At 47.6% G+C, this 21,227-nt stretch overlaps 1 protein-coding gene across 1 annotated transcript; it reads left to right on the top strand.

Moving 5' to 3' along the window:
• Positions 1 to 1,204: 1,204 nt before the first annotated feature.
• On the top strand, positions 1,205 to 18,834 carry LOC140721272 (NACHT, LRR and PYD domains-containing protein 3-like). Its single transcript, XM_073036122.1, has 8 exons — positions 1,205 to 1,282; positions 1,381 to 1,446; positions 4,387 to 6,154; positions 8,275 to 8,361; positions 12,647 to 12,817; positions 17,361 to 17,531; positions 17,687 to 17,854; positions 18,019 to 18,834. Exons 1-8 carry the CDS (start codon positions 1,207 to 1,209, stop codon positions 18,104 to 18,106), a joined length of 2,595 nt encoding a protein of 864 aa, XP_072892223.1. The 5' UTR covers positions 1,205 to 1,206; the 3' UTR covers positions 18,107 to 18,834.
• The last annotated feature ends 2,393 nt before the right edge of the window (positions 18,835 to 21,227 follow it).

Genomic DNA, 21,227 nt, shown 5'->3' with positions numbered 1-21,227 from the left:
AGGTGCTCTTAAAGTAAAACTCACAGTATGAGCCCGCTTCTCTCGTAACCCGTGGTAAGGGTCGCAATCCTGAGAACACAACCCTGGAGATCCTGCACTTCAGCTTATCATCTAACTCCATGAACTCACTTTGCAGGACCTTGTCATACTTCCTACTCTTGTCATTGGTACCAGCGTGGACCACGACCTCCGGCTGCTCACCGTGTGCTTAAGAAAGCTTCAGAGTCGACGCGAGGTATCACTGGCCGTGACAACACACCATCCAGAAATATTGTTCTCGTCAAAAGAACCTCCTGTCTGTTCTTCTAACCTCTGAATTCCCCTGTTAGTGCAGTTCACTCTTCTCACCCCTTCTGAGTCACAAAACCAAACTCATTGCAAGAGGCATAATCGCCGTGGCTTTCCTCTGCTAGGTCATACCCCGCAACTGTAAGCCGCATACCTGTTATAGAGGGGTTTCCTGCAGTGGCTGTCTATATCCCCTTCCTTCACATCCCCCTCCCCTCCCGCTGACGGTGACTTAGTTACCTGTGTCCTGTGCCTTGGTTATAGTTCCCTCCCTGTAAAGCCCGTCAGTCAACCTCTCAGCCTCATGAATTATCCTGGGTTCATCCAGCTGCAGCTCCAATTCCTGAGCACAGTCTGTAAGAAGCTGCAGCTGGATGCAGTTCCTGAAGGTCAGGGACCCTGCAGGTCTCCCTGCCTTGCCACACCCCGTATGAAGAACATTCCACTATCCTGCCTGGTATTCTCACTGTTCTAACCATTAAAATGACGGGAAAATACTATCTAAAATCTACCTAAGCCTCCGCCTCTCCTCACTGAAACCTCTCTGACACAAAGCCTCAACTCCCCACTCTATTTCTGGCTCACTCACGCTAGGGTGTGCTCTGCTTAAAACTTGCCAAGTGGATGATTCCCCGCAATCTCTGGCATTCAGAAGGTAATGACTGACCTTGCTCACTTCTTTTAAAATCTTTCTCCCGCTATGAACACTTCAATGGCTCTTAGTTATCTGTGGCGAGCAGAATCTGCTGGGTCAGTCCATGCTCAGGGTAGATTTGTGCCCATCCCTCCGCTCCTCAATATATTCCCCATTGTTCATTACAGAGAGTGACTGAGCTCGCGGAGAAGGGAAACCGAGCGGGCGCTTACAAACTCCTCCTGGATCTGGTGATGGAGAAGGGCTCTGGGGCTGGGAGGATGATGTGGGAATCCTTTGTGAAACTACATCACCATTTACCGAAGCTGAGCAGAATATTGAATGAAATACGGGAACGTGGTACGGTGAACAATACACTGTGTGTTACAGATGTTAATGCTGATGAATTTACAGTATTACACGGAACAGACTTAATGCAAGTTAATCTGTTTGAACAGGTGACGGCCAGATCGCCTACATGGACACTGAGCGGGGTTTATCTGAAGTGCCCACGCATCTGAAAGGTAAGCGATGGAACAGAAATGTCAATGTTTTTATTTCACTCTGAGAGTCTGAATACTTGTCTTTGGCCGACTGTTTAGAGACTGTCAGAGTCTGGGAGACAGGTTCTTGTTGCTGTGGTTGCAGGACAGGTAACCAAATGCATTTGTCACACCACCTGGCACCTTTTGGCGTCTCAGACTGTGCATCCAGAGGCCTCGATGAGACTTATGAACAAACATACCCGTCAATCCGAGATGAAACCTCGATGTTTCCCTTTCCCTAGAACCGAATATCTGGAGATTTGGCAAAGGTGATGCCAAACCATTCCAATTGGAACATCCAACTCCAGCAAAGGAAATCTCACACCTCCAATCCAAAGTGGAGCCGAGATTTGTTGTTATTCCTCGATAAGACCACAAGACATAGGAGCAACATTCAGCCATTCAGCCCATTGGGTCTGGTCTGCCATTCCATCATTGCTGATCCCTGATCTCACTCAGCCCCAAACACCTGCCATCTTGCCATATCCTTTGATGCCCTAACCGAATAGGATCTTCCGCCTCAAATATACCCATGGACTTGGCCTCCATGGCAATCTCTGACAGAGCATTCCAGAGATTCACTACTCTCCAGCTTAAAAAAAGGTCTTCCTTACCTGTTCTAAAGGATCACCCCTCAATTATGTGGCTGTGCCCTCTAGTTCTGGATACCGCCATCACAGAAAACATTCTATACACATCCACCCTACCTGAGTCTTTCAACATTCAGTTTGTTTCAAAGAGATCCCCCCGCATTCTTCTATATTCCAGTGAGTACAGCCCAAAGTTGTCAAAGTGCCCCGCTTATGGTAACCCCTTCATTCCTGGAATCGTCCTCGTGAATCTCCTCTGGAGTCTCTCCAATTATAACACATCTGTTCTGCGATATGGGTCCCAAGACTGTTGACAATACTCCAGGAGCGGCCTGACTAGTGTCTTATAATTGCTCAGCATTATCTCCTTGCTTTTATACTCGATTCCCCTTGAAATAAGTGCCAACATTGCAGTTGCCTTCTTTAGAACAGACTCGACCTGTAAATTAACCATCTGGGAAACTTGCTGGATGAATCCTCAGTTCCTCTGCACCTCTGATGTTTGGACCTTCCTCCCATTTAGATAATGCTCTACACTATTGTTCATTTCATCAATATGCATTATCATACATTTCCCAACCCTGTATTCAATCTGCCACTTTTTTTCCTATTCTTCCAATTTGTCTACATTTTCTGCTTCCTCAGTGCTACCTACCCCTCCACCTATCTTTGTCTCGTCTGCAATATTTGCCACAAAGCCACAAATTCCATTATTTAAATCATGGCAAACAATGTGAGAAGTAGCGGTCCCAATACTGACCCTCAGGAAAACTTCTAGTCACAGACAGCCAACCAGAAAAAAGGCCCCTTTTATTCCCACTCGCTCCCTGCTGCCTGACGGCCATTCCGCAATATCGTTCCTGTAACACCACATGGCTTTATCTTGTTCAGCAGTCTCATATGTGGCACTTTACCAAATGGCTTCTGAAAATCCAAGTCAGTCGCATCCACTGACTCCTTTGTCCACCCTGCTTGTCACTTCCTCGAAGAACAGATTTTTCAGACATAATTTCCCTTTACAGAAGCTATACTAACTTTGACTTATTTTGTCATTAGTCTCCAGGTACTTCGAAAACTCAACCTTAATAAGAAACTCCAACACCTTCCCAACCACTGAGATTTGGCCAACTGGCCTACAATTTCCCTTCTTATGCCTTCCTCCCTTCTGAAAGAGTGGAGTGACATTTGCAATCCTCCAGTGATTCTTGAAAGATCATGACCAATGCACCTGCATCTCTCAGGCAACCTCTCTCAAGACTCTGGGATGTAGTCATTCTGGCCCAGGTGACTTATTCACCTTAAGACATTTCAGTATGCCTAACACTTTTTGTTTTGTAATAGCAATGGCACTCACTCCTACTGCCCGTCACGCGCGGACCACTGCACACCGCTAGCATCTTCCACAGCGAAGACATATGCGAAGCACCAATTGTGTTTATCTATGTCCCCTATTACTATCTCACCAACATCATTTTCCAGTTGTCCAATATCAACTGTCACCTCCCTTTTACTCTTTATATTACTGGAAAAAGTGTTTATGATCCTGCTTTATACTATTGTCTGGGCTGCCCTCATATTTCATCGTTTCCCTCTTATAGCTTGTTTTGTTGTCTTGTGATGGATTTTAAAAGTTTTCTATTCATCCAATTTTCCACTCACTTTTGCTAACTTATATGCCCCCTCCTTGGCTTTTATGCCATCCTTAAGGTCTTTTGTCAACCATGGTTGCCTGCACCTGCCATTTGAGAACTTCTTCCTCTGTGGGCCACATCTACACTGCACCTTGTGAACTATTCCCAGAACTTCAGTCATCTCTGCTCTGCCGTCATTCCCACTGGTATCCTCAGCTGCCTTCCTATCTCCCTATGTTCTGTTTTCCAGACATCCTCCTTTTCTTTTCCCTATGTCATTGGTAACAATATGTGTCACGACTTCTGACTGCGCACCCTCCCTTTTCAGGATATTGTGAATGTGGTGGGGGTGTATTGCCTGTGTTCACGTACCAGATCAGAGAATAAGAAACACTGGGGAATCTGCAAACTATGAATAGAGGTGAGAGCTGAGCCTTTTTCAGCGAATCTGAATCAGATCCGAAATGTTTCCGTGCCATCATCCATTTTCAGGCACTCTGTCTCCGAGCTCTTAATTTCACCCAAACAATGTCTTTAACAAGTTGTTTTTTATTAGCAGAAATACGTGAGTGTTCCGTGTTCATCAGATCTGGCATTGACAACCAATTTCTGTCCATCCTGTCCATTCTTTGGTACTGAAATACTGAGTTCTGAGTTGAGACATCTAACAGTTTGTCTACTGTCTGTTTCCATGGAAGATGTTCAACAGAAACACAAGGAGACTCTGCGGGCACAAACTGAAACACTGAGAGTGAACACGATCCTGATGAGGGAGAAGGTGAAGGTTTTCCAGCTGGTTGATCGATACGCTGAGCTCACAGTCATTTCTACTGTTCGAGATCGGACACTGGTGGAACATGAGCTGCTGGCAAGAGGCAGAGACCATGAGGAGTGGAGAGAAAAACATCTCCGCAGAGAGCTGGAAACAATTCGGATTGCTCATCTGTTTCATAATAGTTACTCACATAGTTTTTGGGACAAAATGAAAAGATTCTTCGCACAATCCAAATCTGGGAGTTCGGCAGCAGTGGCCGGAGTCCCAGGAATTGGCAAAACAACAATGGTACAAAAGATTGTTTATGACTGGGCCACAGGGAAAATATACCAACAGTTCCAGTTTGTCTTCAGTTTCAAATTCCGGGATTTAAACTCTATTAACTGCAGAATAAATCTGAAGGAACTGATTCTGGATCAGTATCCCTACTTTGGGAATATCCTGAGAGAGGTCTGGAAGAACACAGAGGGATTGCTGTTTATATTCGATGGTTTGGATGAATTCAATGACACAATTGATTTTGCTGACAATCGGAGAGACACAGAACCTCAGTCCACATGCACAGATCCTGAAATCAAGTGCAAGGTGTCTGACATTGTGTACAGTTTAATCCAGCACAAGCTGCTCCCAGGATGTTCGGTGCTGGTGACGACCCGTCCCACTGCGTTACATTTATTGGAAAAGGCTGAGATCAGTGTCTGGGCTGAAATCCTGGGATTTGTTGGTGAGGAACGGAAGGAATATTTCATCAGGTATTTTGAAGATCAGACGGTGGCGGCAGCTGTTTTCAAACACATGAAGGAGAACGAGATCCTGTACACCATGAGCTACAACCCCTCCTACTGCTGGATCCTCGCTCTAGCACTGGGTCCCTTCTTCACACAAAGAATCAGGGACCCACAGCGTGTTCCCAAGACCATCACCCAACTGTACTCCTACTATATTTACAACATCCTGAAAAACCACAGCCGTGAGATTGAGAAACCCCGTGATGTGTTACTCAGGGTTGGTCAGATGGCCTTCAGAGGAGTGTCCGAGAAGAAGATTGTGTTTACAAGTGGAGATTTGATCAACTACAATCTGCAGCCTTCCCAGTTCCTGTCCGGATTCCTGATGGAGATTTTGGAGAGAGAGGATTCTGCCCAGAGCGTGGTATACACATTCCCACACCTCACTATCCAAGAGTTTGTAGCTGCAGTCGCACAATTCCTGAATCCACATCCCGGGGATATCTTGAAATTCCTCACTGAAGCCCATAACACAACAAATGGGCAATTTGAGGTATTTCTCCGTTTTGTTGCTGGTCTCTCCAACCCAATGACAGTTCGGGGCCTGGAGGAGTTTCTGGGTCGATTCCCTCATGAAACAACCTGCCGGGTGATTGACTGGGTGAAGGAGGAGGTTAAACGCCAGAGTGGAAACACAGGGAGTGAAGCTGGTACAAGGAGACTCCTGAACACATTACACTACCTGTTTGAGTCTCAGAATCGTGGACTGGCTCAGGCCGCACTGGAATCTGTGGAAATACTTTCATTCAGTGAAATGACACTGACCCCGATTGACTGCGCGGTCCTGTCTCATGTCATCGGACTCTGTGATACAATAAAATACCTCAACCTGCAGGGCTGCCACATTCAGTGTGAAGGAATCCAGCGGCTGGGACCCGGGCTGCACAAGTGCCAGGAGTTGGGGTAACTTGATTTATCTCTCACTCTGAACTGTGAAACTGTTCCATTGTGTTGTTTCAATGCGAATGAATTTGGGTAAAACTGTAGTAAATCAGATTGAAAAGAATTGTGACAAATGACCAGGGGATCGGTTAGTAAATCCTCAAGGATGGGAGCTTTCTGTGGTTCCTTGTGAAGTGACGTTGGAGACTTCATCAGATCAGTGAACAATGGCCATTGGTTTAATGGCAGTAAATCACAGGAATGGCCGTGTTTCTGACTGCCTGTGACACGTCCATTGACAATGTTCCTTCTCACTGTTAGTGACACCCAGACCGACACCGACTGCAGCAGGTGGGACAGAGATTCACACCCCCTTCCCCGTGAGGGGCAAGAGACCGTCAGCAGTCCTTCCCAGTGAGAAAGAGAGAAATAACATTGTGAGATTGTCCTCCCTGCCCTTCCTTGTGTGTGACTTTGGTCTCTACCAGATACTGAGACCCCTTGGGCGCAACTCATCTGGGCCTCCGTTCAGACCCAACCCACCTGTATAATATATTTCTGCATCACCTCGGATTCCTCTTGTGGGACCAGTACTGCCCATTCCCCTTCCATTCTTGGGGATCTCATCCCCAAGCCCTTCCACCTGTGGGATCTCTATTCCCAATCACACATCCTCCTGTGGGATCTCTCTTCCCCACACCATTGCTTCTGTGGGATCTCACTTCACCATCCCCCTTCCACCTGTGGAACATCTCTTCCTCATCCCCCTTCCTCCTGTGGGATCTCTTCCTCATCCCCCTTCCTCCTGTGGGATCTGTCTTCGTCATCCCCCTTCCTCCTGTGGGATCTCTCTTCCCCTTCCCCCTTCCTCCTGTGCGAACTCTCTTCCCTATCCCCCTTCCTCCTGTGGGATCTCTCTTCCCCATCCCGCTTCCTCCTGTGGGATCTCTGTTCCCCATCCCTTCCTGCTGTGGGATCCCTCTTCCCCCATCACACTTCCTGCTGTTGGAACTCCCTTTCCCATCCCCCTTCCTCCTGTGGGATCTCTCTTCCTCATCCCTTCCTGCTGTGGGATCCCTCTTCCCCCATCACACTTCCTGCTGTTGGAACTCCCTTTCCCATTCCCCTTCCTCCTGTGGGATCTCCCCCATCCACCTTCTTCTTGTGGTATCTCTATTCCCCATCCCCCATCTTCCGGTGGGATTTCTCCTCCCAACCCCCTTCCTCCTGTGGGGCCTCTGTTCCCAATCCCCCTTCCTCCTTTGGGTCCTCAGTACCATGTCCCTACTTCCTGTGGGATCTCTCTTCCCCATGCTGCTTCCTCCTGTGGGATTTATCTCCATACCCACTTTCTTCCTCAGGGATCTCTCTTTCCCAGCCCACTCCTCCTGTGGGATTTATCTTCCCCACCCCCTTTCTTCCTGTGGGATCTCTCTTCCCCATCCCCCTTCCTCCTGCGGGATCTCGCTTCCGCATCCCCCATCTTCCTGTGGGAACTCTCTTCCCGATCCCCCTTCCTCTTGTGGGATCTCGCTTCCCCAGCCCACTCCTCCTGTGGGATTTATCTTCTCCAGCCCCTTTCTTCCTGTGGCATCTCTCTTCCCCATCCCCCTTCCTCCTGTGCGATATCTCTTCCCCATCCCTCTTCCTCCTGTGCGATCTCCCTCGCCCATCCCACTTCCCATTGTTGGATCTCCCTTCCTATCCCCATTTCTTCTGTGGGATCTCTCTTCCCCATCCCCTTCCTCCTGCATATTGTGTCTCCCTATTCCGTTTCCTCAGGTGGGGTCTCCTTCACCAACTTCCTTCGGCATTTCCCCATTTACAACTCTTCCTCACTGTGGGTCTTTCTCCCATTCTCATCCCTGCCCCTCTCGACCCTCTCACATCAGGAACACTTTTCTAACCATTGGGGAATGAGACAGAGTATGTGGAGATTACAGGGTCACATCGACAGACTAAATTACTGATATTTGGCGAATACCCTGGAGCTGGGCAGTGAGGGACATTGACAGTGATGGGAACTCCGATCAGTGATTTACTGAAGGGTTTAATGTTTCCGGAAATATCCAATTGAGAGAAATTCCCTCAGGCCCACGGTTTGCATCATTTTGTTCATCAAATTGTCTGTTTCTGTTTAGCCTTAGGGGGAATGAACTGGGGGATTCAGGAGTGAAACTGGTGTCTGCGGCTCTGAGGAACCCGGAGTGTAAAATACAGAGACTGGGGTAAGTACCAGACTGTGGGAGATTGTGTTCACAGTCACTGGGTGTCTGACACTGAACATTAATGTGATCAGTAGAAACAAAGAAACATAGAAAACATACAGCACAATACAGGACCATCGGCCAACGAAGCTGTGCCGAACATGTCCCTATCTCAGAACTAACTAGGCTTTGCCCATAGCCCTCTATTTTTCTGAGCTCCATGTAGCAATCCAAAAGTATCTTCAAAAACCCTATCGTATCTGCCTACACCACCGCTGCTGGCAGCCCATTTCAGACACTCACCACTCTCTGTGTAAAAAAAACTTACCCCTGACATCTCCTGTGTACCTACTTCCAAGCACCATAAAACTGTGCCCTCTTGTGCTAGCCATTTCAGCCCTGGGAAAAAGCCTCTGACTATCTACACGATCAATGCCTCTCATTATCTTGTACACCTCTATCAGGTCACCTCTCATCCTCCGACCCTCCAAGGATAAAAGGCCGAGGTCACTCAACCTATTCTCATAAGGCATGCTCCCCAGTCCAGGCAACACCCTAGTAAATCTCCTCTGCACCCTTTCTATCGTTTCCACATACTTCCTATGAGGCGACCAGAACTGAGCTCAGTACTCCAAGCGGGGTCTGACCAGGACCCTATATAGCTGCAACATTACCTCTCGGCTCTTAAACTTAATTCCACGACTGATGAAGGCTAATACACCGTATGCCTTCTTAACCACAGAGTCAAACTGCATAGCAGCTTTGGGTGATCTATGGACTCGGACCCCAAGATCCCTCTGATTCTCCACACTGCCAAGAGTCTTACCATTAATACTATATTCTGCCATCATATTTGACCTACCAAAGTGAACCACTTCACACTTAATCTGTGTTGAACTCCATCTGTCTCTTCTCAGCCCAGTTTTGCATTCTATCAATGTCCCTCTGTAACCTCAGACAGCCTTCCACACTATACACAACACCCCCAACCTTTGTGTCATCAGCAAACTTACTAACCCATCCCTCCACTTCCTCATCCAAGTCATTTATAAAAATCACAAACTCTAGGTTATCCCAGAACAGATCCCTGAGGCACACAACTGGTCACCGGCCTCCATGCGGAATATGCCCCGTCTACAACCACACTTTGCCATCTGTGGGCAATCCAGTTCTGGATCCACTAAGCAATGTCCCCTTGCATCCCATGCCTCCTTACTTTCTCAATGTCTCGTATGGGGTACCTTATCAAATGCCTTGCTGAAATTCATATACACTACATCTACTGTGCTACCTTCATCAATGTGCTTAGTCACATCCTCAAAAAATTCAATCAGGCTCGTAAGGCACGACCTGCCCTTGACAAAGCCATGCTGACTATTCCAAATCATATTTCGCCTGTCCAGATGTTCATAAATCCTACCCCTCATGGATCTTCTCCATCAACTTACCAACCACTGAAGTAAGCCTCACTAGCCTATAATTTCCTTGACTATCCCTACTCCCTTTCTTGAATAAGGGAACAACATCCGCAACCCTCCAATCCTCTGGAACCTCTCCCGTCCTCATTGATGATGCAAAAATCATTGCCAGAGGCTCAGCAATCTCCTCCCTCGCCGCCCACAGTAGCCTGGGGTACATCCTATCATGTCCCTGTGACTTATCCAACTTGATGCTTTCCAAAAGCTCCAGCACCACATATTTCTTAATATCTACATTCTCAAGCTTTTCAGTCCACTGCAAGTCATCCCTACAATCGTCAAGTTCCTTTTCCGTAATGAATACTGAAGCAAATGATTCATTAAATACCTCCGCTATTTCCTCCGGTTCCATACACACTTTCTCATTGTCACACTTGATTGGTCCTATTCTCTCATGTCTTAACCTCTTGCTCTTCACATACTTGCCGAATGCCTTGGGGTTTTCCTTAATCCTGTCCGCCAAGGCCTTCTCATGGCCCCCTTTTCGCTCTCCTAATTCCATTTTTAAGCTCCTTCCTGCTAGTCTTATAATCTTCCAGATTCATATCATTACCTAGTATTTTGAACCTGTCGTAAGCTCTTCTTTTCTTCTTGACTAGATTTACAAAGGCCTTTGTGCACCATGGATCTTGTACCCTACCGTCCTTTCCTTGTCTCATTGGAACGTACCTACTCAGAACCCCACGCAAATATCCCTTTGAACATTTTCTACATTTCTTCTGTATGTTTCCCTGTGAACATCTGTTTCCAATTTATGCTTACAAGTTCCAGCCTGATAGCCTCATAGTTCCCCTTACTCCAATTAAAGGTTTCCCTAACATGCCTGTTCCTATCCCTCTCTGATGCTGTGGTAAAAGTTTTAGAATTGCCATCACGATCTCCAAAATGCTCTCCCACTGAGAGACCTGACACTAGGCCAGGTTCATTGCCCAATACCAGATCAAGTACAGCCTTTCTTCTTGTAAGCTTATCTACATATTGTGTCAAGAATCCTTCCTGAACACACCTAATAAACTCCACCCCATCTAAACTCCATCCCATCTAAACTCCTCACTCAAGGGAGGTGCCAATCAATATTTGAGAAATTAAAATTTCACACTTCAACAACCCTGTTATTATTACTTCTTTCCAGAATCTGTCTCCCTATCTGCTCCTCAATGTCACTGTTACTGTTGGGTGGTCTATAAAAACACCCAGTGGAGTTATTGACCCCTTCCTGTTCCTAACTTCCACCCACAGAGACTCCCCAGACAATCCCTCCATGACTTCCTCCTTTTCTGCAGCCGTGACACTATCTCTGATCAACAGTTCCATACCCCCACCTCTTTTGCCTCCCTCCCTGTCCTTTCTGAAACATCTAAAGCCTAGAACTTGAAGTAACCATTCCTGCCCCTGCACCATCCAAGTCTCTGTAATGGCCACATTATCATATCTCCAAGTAATGATCCATGCTCTACGCTCATCCGCTTTATTCATAATACTCTCATTAAAATAGACACATCTCAAAACCATTGGACTGAGTTTGTCCTTTGTCTATCACCTGCCTAACCTCCCTTTCACACTGTCTCCAAATTTCTCTCTATTTGTGAGCCAACCTCCCTTTCCTCTGTCACATCAGTTTGGTTCCCTACCCCCAGCAATTTTAGTTTAAACTCTCTCCAGCTGCTTGAGCAATCGTCCCCACCAGGATATTAGTCCCCTGGGATTCAAGTGCAACCAGTCCTTTTTATGCAGTTTACACCTGCTCCAAAAGAGGTCCCAATGATCCAGAAATCTGAATCCCTGCCTCCTGCTCCAATCCCTCAGTCATACATTTATCCTCCATCTCATTGTATTCCTATTCTCACCATTGTGTGGCAAAGGCAGTAATCCTGAGATTACCACCTTTGTGGTCCTGCTTCTCAACTTCCTTCCCAACTCCCTGTAGTCTGTTATTGGTTCAAATATGTCCCACGATCTCTGGCTGTTTTCCCTCCCACTGCAGGATATCTTGGACACGATCTGGAACATCCTGGACTCTGCAACCTGGGAGGCAAACTACCATCCACGTTTCTTTCCTGCGTCCACAGAATCAACTGTCTGAATCCTTAACTGTAGAGTCCCCTATCACTACTGCCTTCCTCTTTCTTCCCCTACACTTCTGAGCCACAGGGCCAGACTCTGTGCCAGAGGCACAGCCACTGTTGCTTGCCCCAGGTAGGCCGTCTCCCCCACTCCCCCAACAGTACACGAACTAGAGTACTTATTGTCAAGGGGGACAGCCACAGGGGTACTCTCTAGTATCTGCTTATTGCCCGTCCCTCTCCTGAATGTGACCCACTTCAGTCTCCCATGGCCCCGGTGTGACCACCTGCCTGTAACTCCTCTCTATCACCTCCTCGCTCTCCCTGACCAGACGAAGGTCATCAAGCTGCATCTCCAGTTCCCTAACTCGGTCCCTAAGGAGCTGCAGCTCGACACACCGGGCGCAGATGTTGCCGTCCAGGAGGCTGGGAGTCTCCAGGATCTCCCACATCTGACACCGAGCACAGAAAACCAGCCTCACACGCATACTCTCTGTCTGTATTGTAAACAGATAACCAACCTCGCCTCGACCCTTTATCGCCGAAGCCCCGTTGAGCCAAAGCCTTACTACTCTGTCTCCCACTCCTCTGACGCTCGCTCTGTAAATCTGTCTTCATTTTAAGCTCATCTCGCTGTTCTCACTGGTCAACTTGCACAGTCGTGCTGAAGAAAATAATCAGTAATTGTGTTACTGATAAACACTGGGGATTTGTACCGTCTCCGGTCTCTCTGTGTACTTCACCCTCACTCTCTCTCATCTCCAGGTTGAGGGGTGTCGGTCTCACAGATTCTGGTGCCGAGGATCTCGTCTCCGCTCTTAGTACAAACACATCACTGACAGAGCTGATCCTGAGTGATAATAAACTGGGAGATTCAGGAGTGAAATTGGTGTCTGCGGCTCTGAGGAACCCGGAGTGTAAAATACAGAAACTGGGGTAAGTACCAGACTGTGGGAGATTGTGTTTACAGTCACTGGGTGTCTGACACTGAACATTAATGTGATCAGTAGAAACAAAGAAACATAGAAAACATACAGCACAATACAGGCCCTTCGACCAACAAAGCTGTGCTGAACATGTCCCTACCACAGAACTACCTAGGCTTTACCCATAGCCCTCTGTTTTTCTGAGCTCCATGTTGCCATACAGGAGTCTCTTAAAGACCCTATGATTTCCGCCTCCACCACTGCTGCTGACAGCCCATTCCACATACTCACCACTCTCTGTGTATATATAAATAAACAACTGACCCCCACCATCTCCTCTGTACCTACTTCCAAGCACCTTAAAATATGCCCTCTCGTGCTAGCCATTTCAGCCTTGGGGAGAAGCCTCTGCTTATCCACATGATCAATGCTTCTCATTATCTTGTACACCTGTATCGTCACCTCTCATTCTCCATCACTCCAAGAAAAAAGGCTGAGTTCACTCAACCTATTCTCATAAAGCATGCTCCCTAATCCAGAAAACATCCTTGTAAAGCTCCTCTGCAACCTTTCTATGTCCTTCCTATAGTGAGACAAACAGAATTGAGCACAATACTCCAAGTGGGGTCTGACCAGAGTCCTATATAGCGCCAACATTCTTAAACTCAATCCCACGACTGATGAAGGCCAATGCACCGTATGCCTTCTTATCCACAGAGTCAACCTGCGTAGCAGCTTTGAGTGATCTATGGACTCAGACCCCAAGATCCCTCTGATCCTCCACACTGCCAAGAGTCTTACCATTAATACTATATTCTGTCATCATATTTGACCTACCAAAACAAACCACCTCACACTTATATGGGTTGAACTCCATCTGCCACTTCTCAGCCCAGTTTTGCATTCTGTCAATGTCTCATTGCAAACTCTGACAGCCTTCCACACTATACACAACACCCCCAACCTTTGTGTCATCAGCAAATTTACTAACCCATCCATCCACTTCCTCATCCAGGTCATTTATAAAATATCACAAACTCTAGGTGTCCCAGAACAGATCCCTGAGGCACACCACTGGTCACTGGCCTCCATGCAGAATATGCCCCATCTATAAGCACACTTTGCCTTCTGTGGGCAAGCCAGTTCTGGATCCACTAAGCAATGACCCCTTGCATCGAATGCCTGCTTACTTTCTCAATAAGCCTTGCATGGGGTACCTTATCAAATGCCTTGCTGAAATCCATATACACTACATCTACTGCTCTACCTTCATCAATGTGCTTAGTCACATCCTCAAAAAACTCAATCAGGCTCGTAAGGCACGACCTGCCCTTGACAAAGCCATGCTGACTATTCAAAATCATATTTCGCCTGTCCAGATGTTCATAAATCTTACCCCTCATGGATCTTCTCCATCAACTTACCAACCACTGAAGTAAGCCTCACTAGCCTATAATTTCCTGGGCTATCCCTACTCCCTTTCTTGAATAAGGGAACAACATCTGCTAACCTGCAATCCTCTGGAACCTCTCCCGTCCTCACTGATGATGCAAAGATCATTGCTAGAGGCTCAGCAATCTCCTCCCTCGCCGCCCACAGTAGCCTGGGGTATATCCTATCATGTCCCTGTGACTTATCCAACTTGATGCTTTCCAAAAGCTCCAGCACATCTTCTTTCTTAATATCTACATTTTCCAGCTTTTCAGTCCACTGCAAGTCATCCCTACAATCGTCAAGATCCTTTTCAGTCATGAATACTGAAGCAAATGATTCATTAAATACCTCTGCTCTTTCCTCCGGTTCCATACACACTTTTTCATTGTCACACTTGATTGGTCCTATTCTCTCACGTCTTATTCTCTTGCTCTTCGCATACTTGCAGAATGCCTTGGGGTTTTCCTTAATCCTGTCCGCCAAGGCCTTCTCATGGCCACTTCTAGCTCTCCTGATTTCATTCTTAAGCTCCTTCCTGCTAGCCTTATAATCATCCAGATACATATCATTACCTAGTTTTTTGAACCTTCCGTAAGCTATTCTTTTCTTCTGGACTAGACTTACAGCAGCCTTTGTGCACCATGGATCTTGTACCGTACCATCCTTTGCATGTCTCATTGGAACGTACCTACTCAGAACCCCACGCAAATATCCCTTGAACATTTTCTACATTTCTTCGGTACATTTCCCTGTGAACATCTGTTTCCAATTTATGCTTACAAGTTCCAGCCTGATAGCCTCATAGTTCCCCTTACTCCAATTAAAGGTTTCCCTAACTTGCCTGTTCCTATCCCTCTGTAATGCTATAGTAAAAGAGATAGAATTATGATCACTATCTCCAAAATGCTCTCCCACTGAGAGACCTGACACCAGGCCAGGTTCATTTCCCAATAGCAGATCAAGTACAGCCTCTCCTCTTGTAGGCTTATCGACATATTGTGTCAAGAAACCTTCCTGAACAGACCTAACAAATTCCACCCCATCTAAACCCCTCAATCTAGAGAGCTGTCAATCAATATTTGGGAAATTAAAATCTCACACCTCAACAACCCCAATGCCATTAGGCTCTACAATTCAACCGCCAGGACTTAAGAACTTTTTAAAAGCTATTATTAATGCTTTTTGAGAGAGTGATTTAGATGCATATCATATTTTTACTGAGTTAAGTATTGTATGTAATTAGTTTTGCTACAACAAGTGTATGGGACATTGGAAAAAAAATGTTGAATTTCCCCATGGGGATGAATAAAGTATCTATCTATCTATCTATCTATCTATCTATCTATCTATCTATCTATCTATCTATCTATCTATCTATCTATCTATCTATCTATCTATCTATCTATCTATCTATTATTACTCCTTTCCAGAATCTGTCTCCCTATCTGCTCCTCGATGTCCCTGTTACTGTTGGGTGGTCTATACAAACCACCCAGTAGAGTTATTGACCCCTTCCTGTTCCTAACTTCCACCCACAGAGACGTCGTAGACAACCCCTCCATGACGTCCTCCTTTTCTGCAGCCGTGACACTATCTCTGATCAAGTGTCACGTCCCCACCTCTTTTGCCTCCCTCCCTTTCCTTTCTGAAACATCTAAAGCCTGGCACTCGGAATAGACAGTCCTGTGCCTGCACCATCCAATTCTCTGTAATGGCCACCACATTATATCTCCAAGTACTGATCCATGCTCTAAGCTCATCTGCTTTGTTCATAATACACCTTGCATTAAAATAGCACATCTTAAACCATTGGACTGAATGCGTCCCTTCTCTATCACCTGCCTATCCTCCCTCTCGCACTGTCTCCAAATTTTCTCTATTTGTGAGCGAACCTCCCTTTCCTCAGTCACTTCAGTTCAGTTCCCACCCCCCAGCAATTCTAGTTTAAACTCTCCCCAGAAGCCTTAGTAAACCTTCCCACCAGGATAAAGGTCCCCCTGAGATTCAAGTGCAACCCATCCTTTTTGTGCAGGTCACTCCTGCCCCAAAAGAGGTCCCAATGATCCACAAATCTGAATCCCTGTTCCAATCCCTGATCCACGCATTTATCCTCCACCTCATCTTATTCCTATTCTCACTGGATTACTTTCTTTGCGGTCCTGCTTCTCAACTTCCTAACTCCCTGTAGTTTGCTTTCAGGACCTCTTCCCATTTCCTACCTATGTCATTGGTACCAATATGTATCACAAACTCTGGCTGTTCTCCCTCCCACTGCAGGATATCTTGGATGCAATCTGAAACATCCCTGACCCTGGCACCTGGGAGGCAAACTGCCATCCGCGTTTCTTTCCTGCGTCCACAGAATCGTCTGTCTGACCCCCTAACTATAGAGTCCCCTATCACAACTGTCTTCCACTTACTTTCCCTGCCCTTCTGAGCCACAGGGCCAGACTCTGTGCCAGAGGCACAGCCACTGTTGCTTTCCCCAGGTAGGCTGTCCCCCCGTCCAGCATTACTCAGAACAGGAGTACTTATTGTCAAGGGGTAGAGCAACAGGAATACGCTCTAATACCTGCTTATTGCCCTTCTCTCTCCTGACTGTGACCCACTTCTTCAGTCTCCCGTGGCCCCAGTATGACCACCTGCCTGTAACTCCTCTCTATCACCTCCTCGCTCTCCCTGACCAGACGAAGGTCATCAAGCTGCATCTCCAGTTCCCTAACTCGGTCCCTAAGGAGCTGCAGCTCGACACACTGGGTGCAGATGTTGCCGTCCAGGAGGCTGGGAGTCTCCAGGATCTCCCACATCTGACACCGAGCACAGAAAACCAGCCTCACACACATACTCTGTCTGTATTCTAAACAGATAACCAACCTCGCCTCGACCCTTTATCACCGAAGCCCCGTTGAGCCAAAGCCTTCCTACTCTGTCTCCCGCTCCTCTGACGCTTGCTCTGTAAATCTGTCTTCCTTTTAAACTCGTCTTGCAGTTCCCACTGGCCGACTTGCACAGTCGTGCTGAAGAGAAAAGATCAGTAATTGTATTACTTATAAACACTGGGGATTTGTACTGTCTCCTGTCTCTCTGTGTCCTTCACCCTCACTCTCTCTCATCTCCAGCCTGCATGGTGTCAGTCTCACAGATTCTGGTGTCCAGGATTTCGCCTCCACTCTCAGTACAAACCCATCACTGACGGAGCTGAACCTGAGTGATAACAAACTGGGAGATTCAGGAGTGAAACTGGTGTCTGCGGCTCTGAGGAACCCGGAGTGTAAAATACAGAAACTGTGGTAAGTACCAGACTGTCGGAGATTGTGTTTACAGTCACTGGGTGTCTGACACTGAACATTAATGTGATTAGTAATTGTGTTACTGATAAACACTGGGGATTTATACTGTCTCCTGTCTCTCTGTGTCCTTCATCCTCACTCTCTCTCATCTCCAGGCTGTACTGTGTCGGTCTCACAGATTCTGGTGCCGAGGATCTCGTCTCTGCTCTCAGGACAATCCGACCACTGACGGAGCTGAACCTGGAATCAAACTCGCTGACAGACCGATCCGTTCCCGCTCTCCACAGCCTCATACTGACCCTCCCGAGGCTGGAGCGGATCTGGTGAGTGTTTGTGTTAATGTTCAATGTGGTAAAATATCAGCGGATCCACGGATTTTCTGGTGATATTTGTCTGTGAGTGTTGTTGAAACATTAACCCCGGTCCCCTGTTACTGACTCTGTTGTGTAATCTGTTTATTTCATCTTTATTCTTCCATCTGTTTCAGGCTGTGGGGGAATCAGTTCAGTGAGACTGAGGAGAAGGAACTGAGATCTCTGCAGGAACTCAGACCCAGACTGAGCGTGGAACTGTGAACATCTGAATGTGTGAACATCACGGCCCGCAGGATGGGGACATTTTAGGCGATTCCCCGCCCTGTCCTTTAACTCCTCCCCTTACATTTAATGACCGCGTGCCAGGGGTAATTCCCAACAGTTTTAACAGAACTGGCTCCAGTCTCGCGCTCAGTGACATCGGAAGTGGTCCCGCAATGTCGTATTACTGCCTGCTCTCCAGCGGCCAGATTCCGCCGGGTATCTGGGTTCGAGACTCCCCACATGACACCCCGGGGAATAACACAGACAGGAAGAGCCCGGGTCCAGGGCTCACTCTGGGACACCGGTGTCCCGGGGTGGGATTATCCCGGGAGAGAATCCTTTTGCTCCCTTTGCTGAGGACGGTGCATTCGGGATCCTGGCCGATATAATGATGTTAAATGGACAAATCCCTCGGCAGTGACCCTGGATCAGCAGCGATCCCGGACACGGCCCTGAAGTGTAATTTTATAATCATCGGTTCCCCGATGCAGAGTGACGGTGAGAAACGGGACTGATTATTCAACCGGTCACTCGTTGTCGCCAGTCAGTTAATTGTGTGTGACTGTGAGTGAGTCGGGAGCAGCTTATTTATTCCCGCACGTCAGCAGCTCACACATTGTTTAATTTACATTTGTCATGATGAAATCAATAAACCGCTGTAACTTCCTGTCCTGGTGCCGGACTCGAGTTTTATTTGAGGTTTCTGCTGCCCCCCGCACCCTGTGCACTGCAACAGTGGGTCGGAGCTCCTCACACTGACACAGTAGCGTCTCAGCTCCAGGCTGAGGGAGTTAAATCTGGGTGAAAATGTCTCTGTAGTGTGAAACATATCAACTGAGTTGTCGAGTTGAATCAGATTACAGAGGAGACTCTCATTGTGTTCACCTTAGAACTGTAGCACAGGGAACCATACAGACACACACACACAATATATGTAGAAGTGGTCACAGAGACATGGACGGATACAGTGTGCACAGACCAGGAGAGGGTGGGAGCGGGCAGAAATGGGCAGGGGAGTTCAGATGGGAATCATAACCATAGCAGTTAACCAGTTAACAATCACATTTGTCTTCTAGGATCGAGAAGTAGCCCAGGATGAAATCAAAGTTGAGGATAATTTTGCAGAACAGGACTCCACCCCTTCCCGTCCTCTGCCATGGTCCTCACTCCTCACAGGGTGCTGTCCCTTCCGGTCCACTCACACGGATGCGATCCCAATCAAATGCCGATCTTTCCCATTCATTCCCACCATCCGCACTCCCAATAGACCCCACCCCTTCCCATTCACTCCTCCCATCCACATTCCTAATGGGACAAATCCCTACCCATTACCTTGCATCGTCCAAACTTCCAATGGATCCCACACCTTCCCATTCACTCCACTCATCCGCATTCCTAACGGGTCAAATCCCTACCCATTAGCTTGCATCATCCAAACTTCCAATGGATCCCACCCCTTCCCATTCACTCCCACTGTTTGCATACCAGTAGCTGCCTTCCCATCACACCTCCGTTTGACTCCCAGTGGGGACCGGCCCCTTCCCATTTACCCTCACTGTCTGCACTGCTTCCGATTCACTCCTATTGTCCGAACTCCCAATGGGACCTATACCTTCCCATTGACTCCCAATAGGACCTGTACCTTCCCATTGACTCCCAGTATCTGCCTCCCAATGAGTCCCCTTCCAATTCATTTCCAACGCGTCTGTGAATCTGGAGATCGGCGTGGACGCCCGAATTCCGTGTCTGACAGAACTCAGGGCTGCATTTAGCGAATTTGCCGAGAACGCCGATGGGTTTATTAGTTACACGGACAGCCGAGGGTGGTGTGCATGTTGACGGCTTTGTAACACTGACGATGCTCATCTCCTGGCGGAGACGGCAGATACGATCGGACTGAAGGGCCTTCGGCACGTCTTCCTGGAGATGGCGGGGATGGGGGCTGCGTGTGAGAGGGGTTTATGGTTTCCATGTCCCCACGCCTTCCTGGAGATGGCGGGGGTGGGGGCTGCGTGTGTGAGGGGTTTATGGTTTCCGTGTCCCCACGCCGGGAGATACATCGCGACCGGTTCCCGGTGTCCACATTGCACACAGGAGGTTGTACAGGGCACGGTTTCCGGTCTCCATATCCCAAACTGGGAAGTTTGCCGGGCACAGTTCCCTATCTCTGTCTCCACACCGAGAGTTTTACTGCGCACGGTGTCGGGTCTCTGTATCGACACCGGGAATATGACCGCACACGTTTCCTGGTGTCTGTATCCTCCTCTCTCCACGACACTCGGAGTGATGACGCACAGGATCCGGAGATGAGGATGTCGGATCGGTCTCTATCGTTTGCAATATATTTATTATTTGTGATAAACAGTCTGCGCAATCGAGTGGAGGGTGGTCGAGAGTGTCTGCCCTGCGAGGGGCTCCTGATTGAAAATGGTGAATAGGGAGGGAACGACAGAAGGATTTAGAATGGTCACTAGGGAGGGAGTAAAAGTTTGACTGAAAATGGTCTCCAGGGAGAAAGTGATGGGCTGAGTGACAATGGGCGCCAGGGAGGGGGCGATGGGCGGAATTAAGATGGCCGAGGTCTCCTTGTTCCTCATGGCCGACAGGGTGGGGATTGTGCACTGACTGAAAATTATCACGGGGGGGGGGAGGGGGGGAGAGAAGTAACGTGCTGATTAAATATAGGATTTTGGATTAAAACCAAAATATAAAATTAATCCCAGGGTGAGAGTGACGCGCTAGTATAACATTGTCAATTGGGAACGAGTAACGCGCACTTTGAAAATGGTTTCCAGGGAGGGACGGATGCACTGTCAGAAAATGGACGCCAGGAGGTGACAGTGAGAGTGGCGGCCTGACCTGAAATAGCCCATGATTCCTTTGTTACGATGGCCAACAGGAAGAGAGTGATGGACAGACTTCAAATGGCCAACAGGGAGGAAAGGACGCACCAGGTAAAATGGGCGAAATGGAGACAGTGGCACATTGAGAAGAGAGAGGGGGTAATGGGTCGATGTAAAATGATCTATTTGGAGAGAGTGACGATCTGACATAAATTCACTTAAAATGTCTGATGGGACAGTTTAGGGTAGTGATACCTTGTTTAAAGTGAGTGCCG

The sequence above is a fragment of the Hemitrygon akajei genome, unplaced genomic scaffold (assembly GCF_048418815.1).
Source record: "Hemitrygon akajei unplaced genomic scaffold, sHemAka1.3 Scf000053, whole genome shotgun sequence".
NCBI classification, from domain to species: Eukaryota; Metazoa; Chordata; class Chondrichthyes; order Myliobatiformes; family Dasyatidae; genus Hemitrygon; species Hemitrygon akajei.
Note: the sequence above shows the minus strand (reverse complement) of the source record. Positions and strands in the feature narration are given on the sequence as shown.

Bases quoted from the DNA above. Each gene is read 5' to 3' on its own strand.
- LOC140721272 (XM_073036122.1), top strand. From the start codon at position 1,207: ATGTGGGAATCCTTTGTGAAACTACATCACCATTTACCGAAGCTGAGC. The intron at 1,447-4,386 runs GTAAGCGATGGA...TTTCCATGGAAG, and splicing joins AGTGCCCACGCATCTGAAAG to ATGTTCAACAGAAACACAAG. The intron at 17,855-18,018 runs GTGAGTGTTTGT...CATCTGTTTCAG, and splicing joins CCGAGGCTGGAGCGGATCTG to GCTGTGGGGGAATCAGTTCA.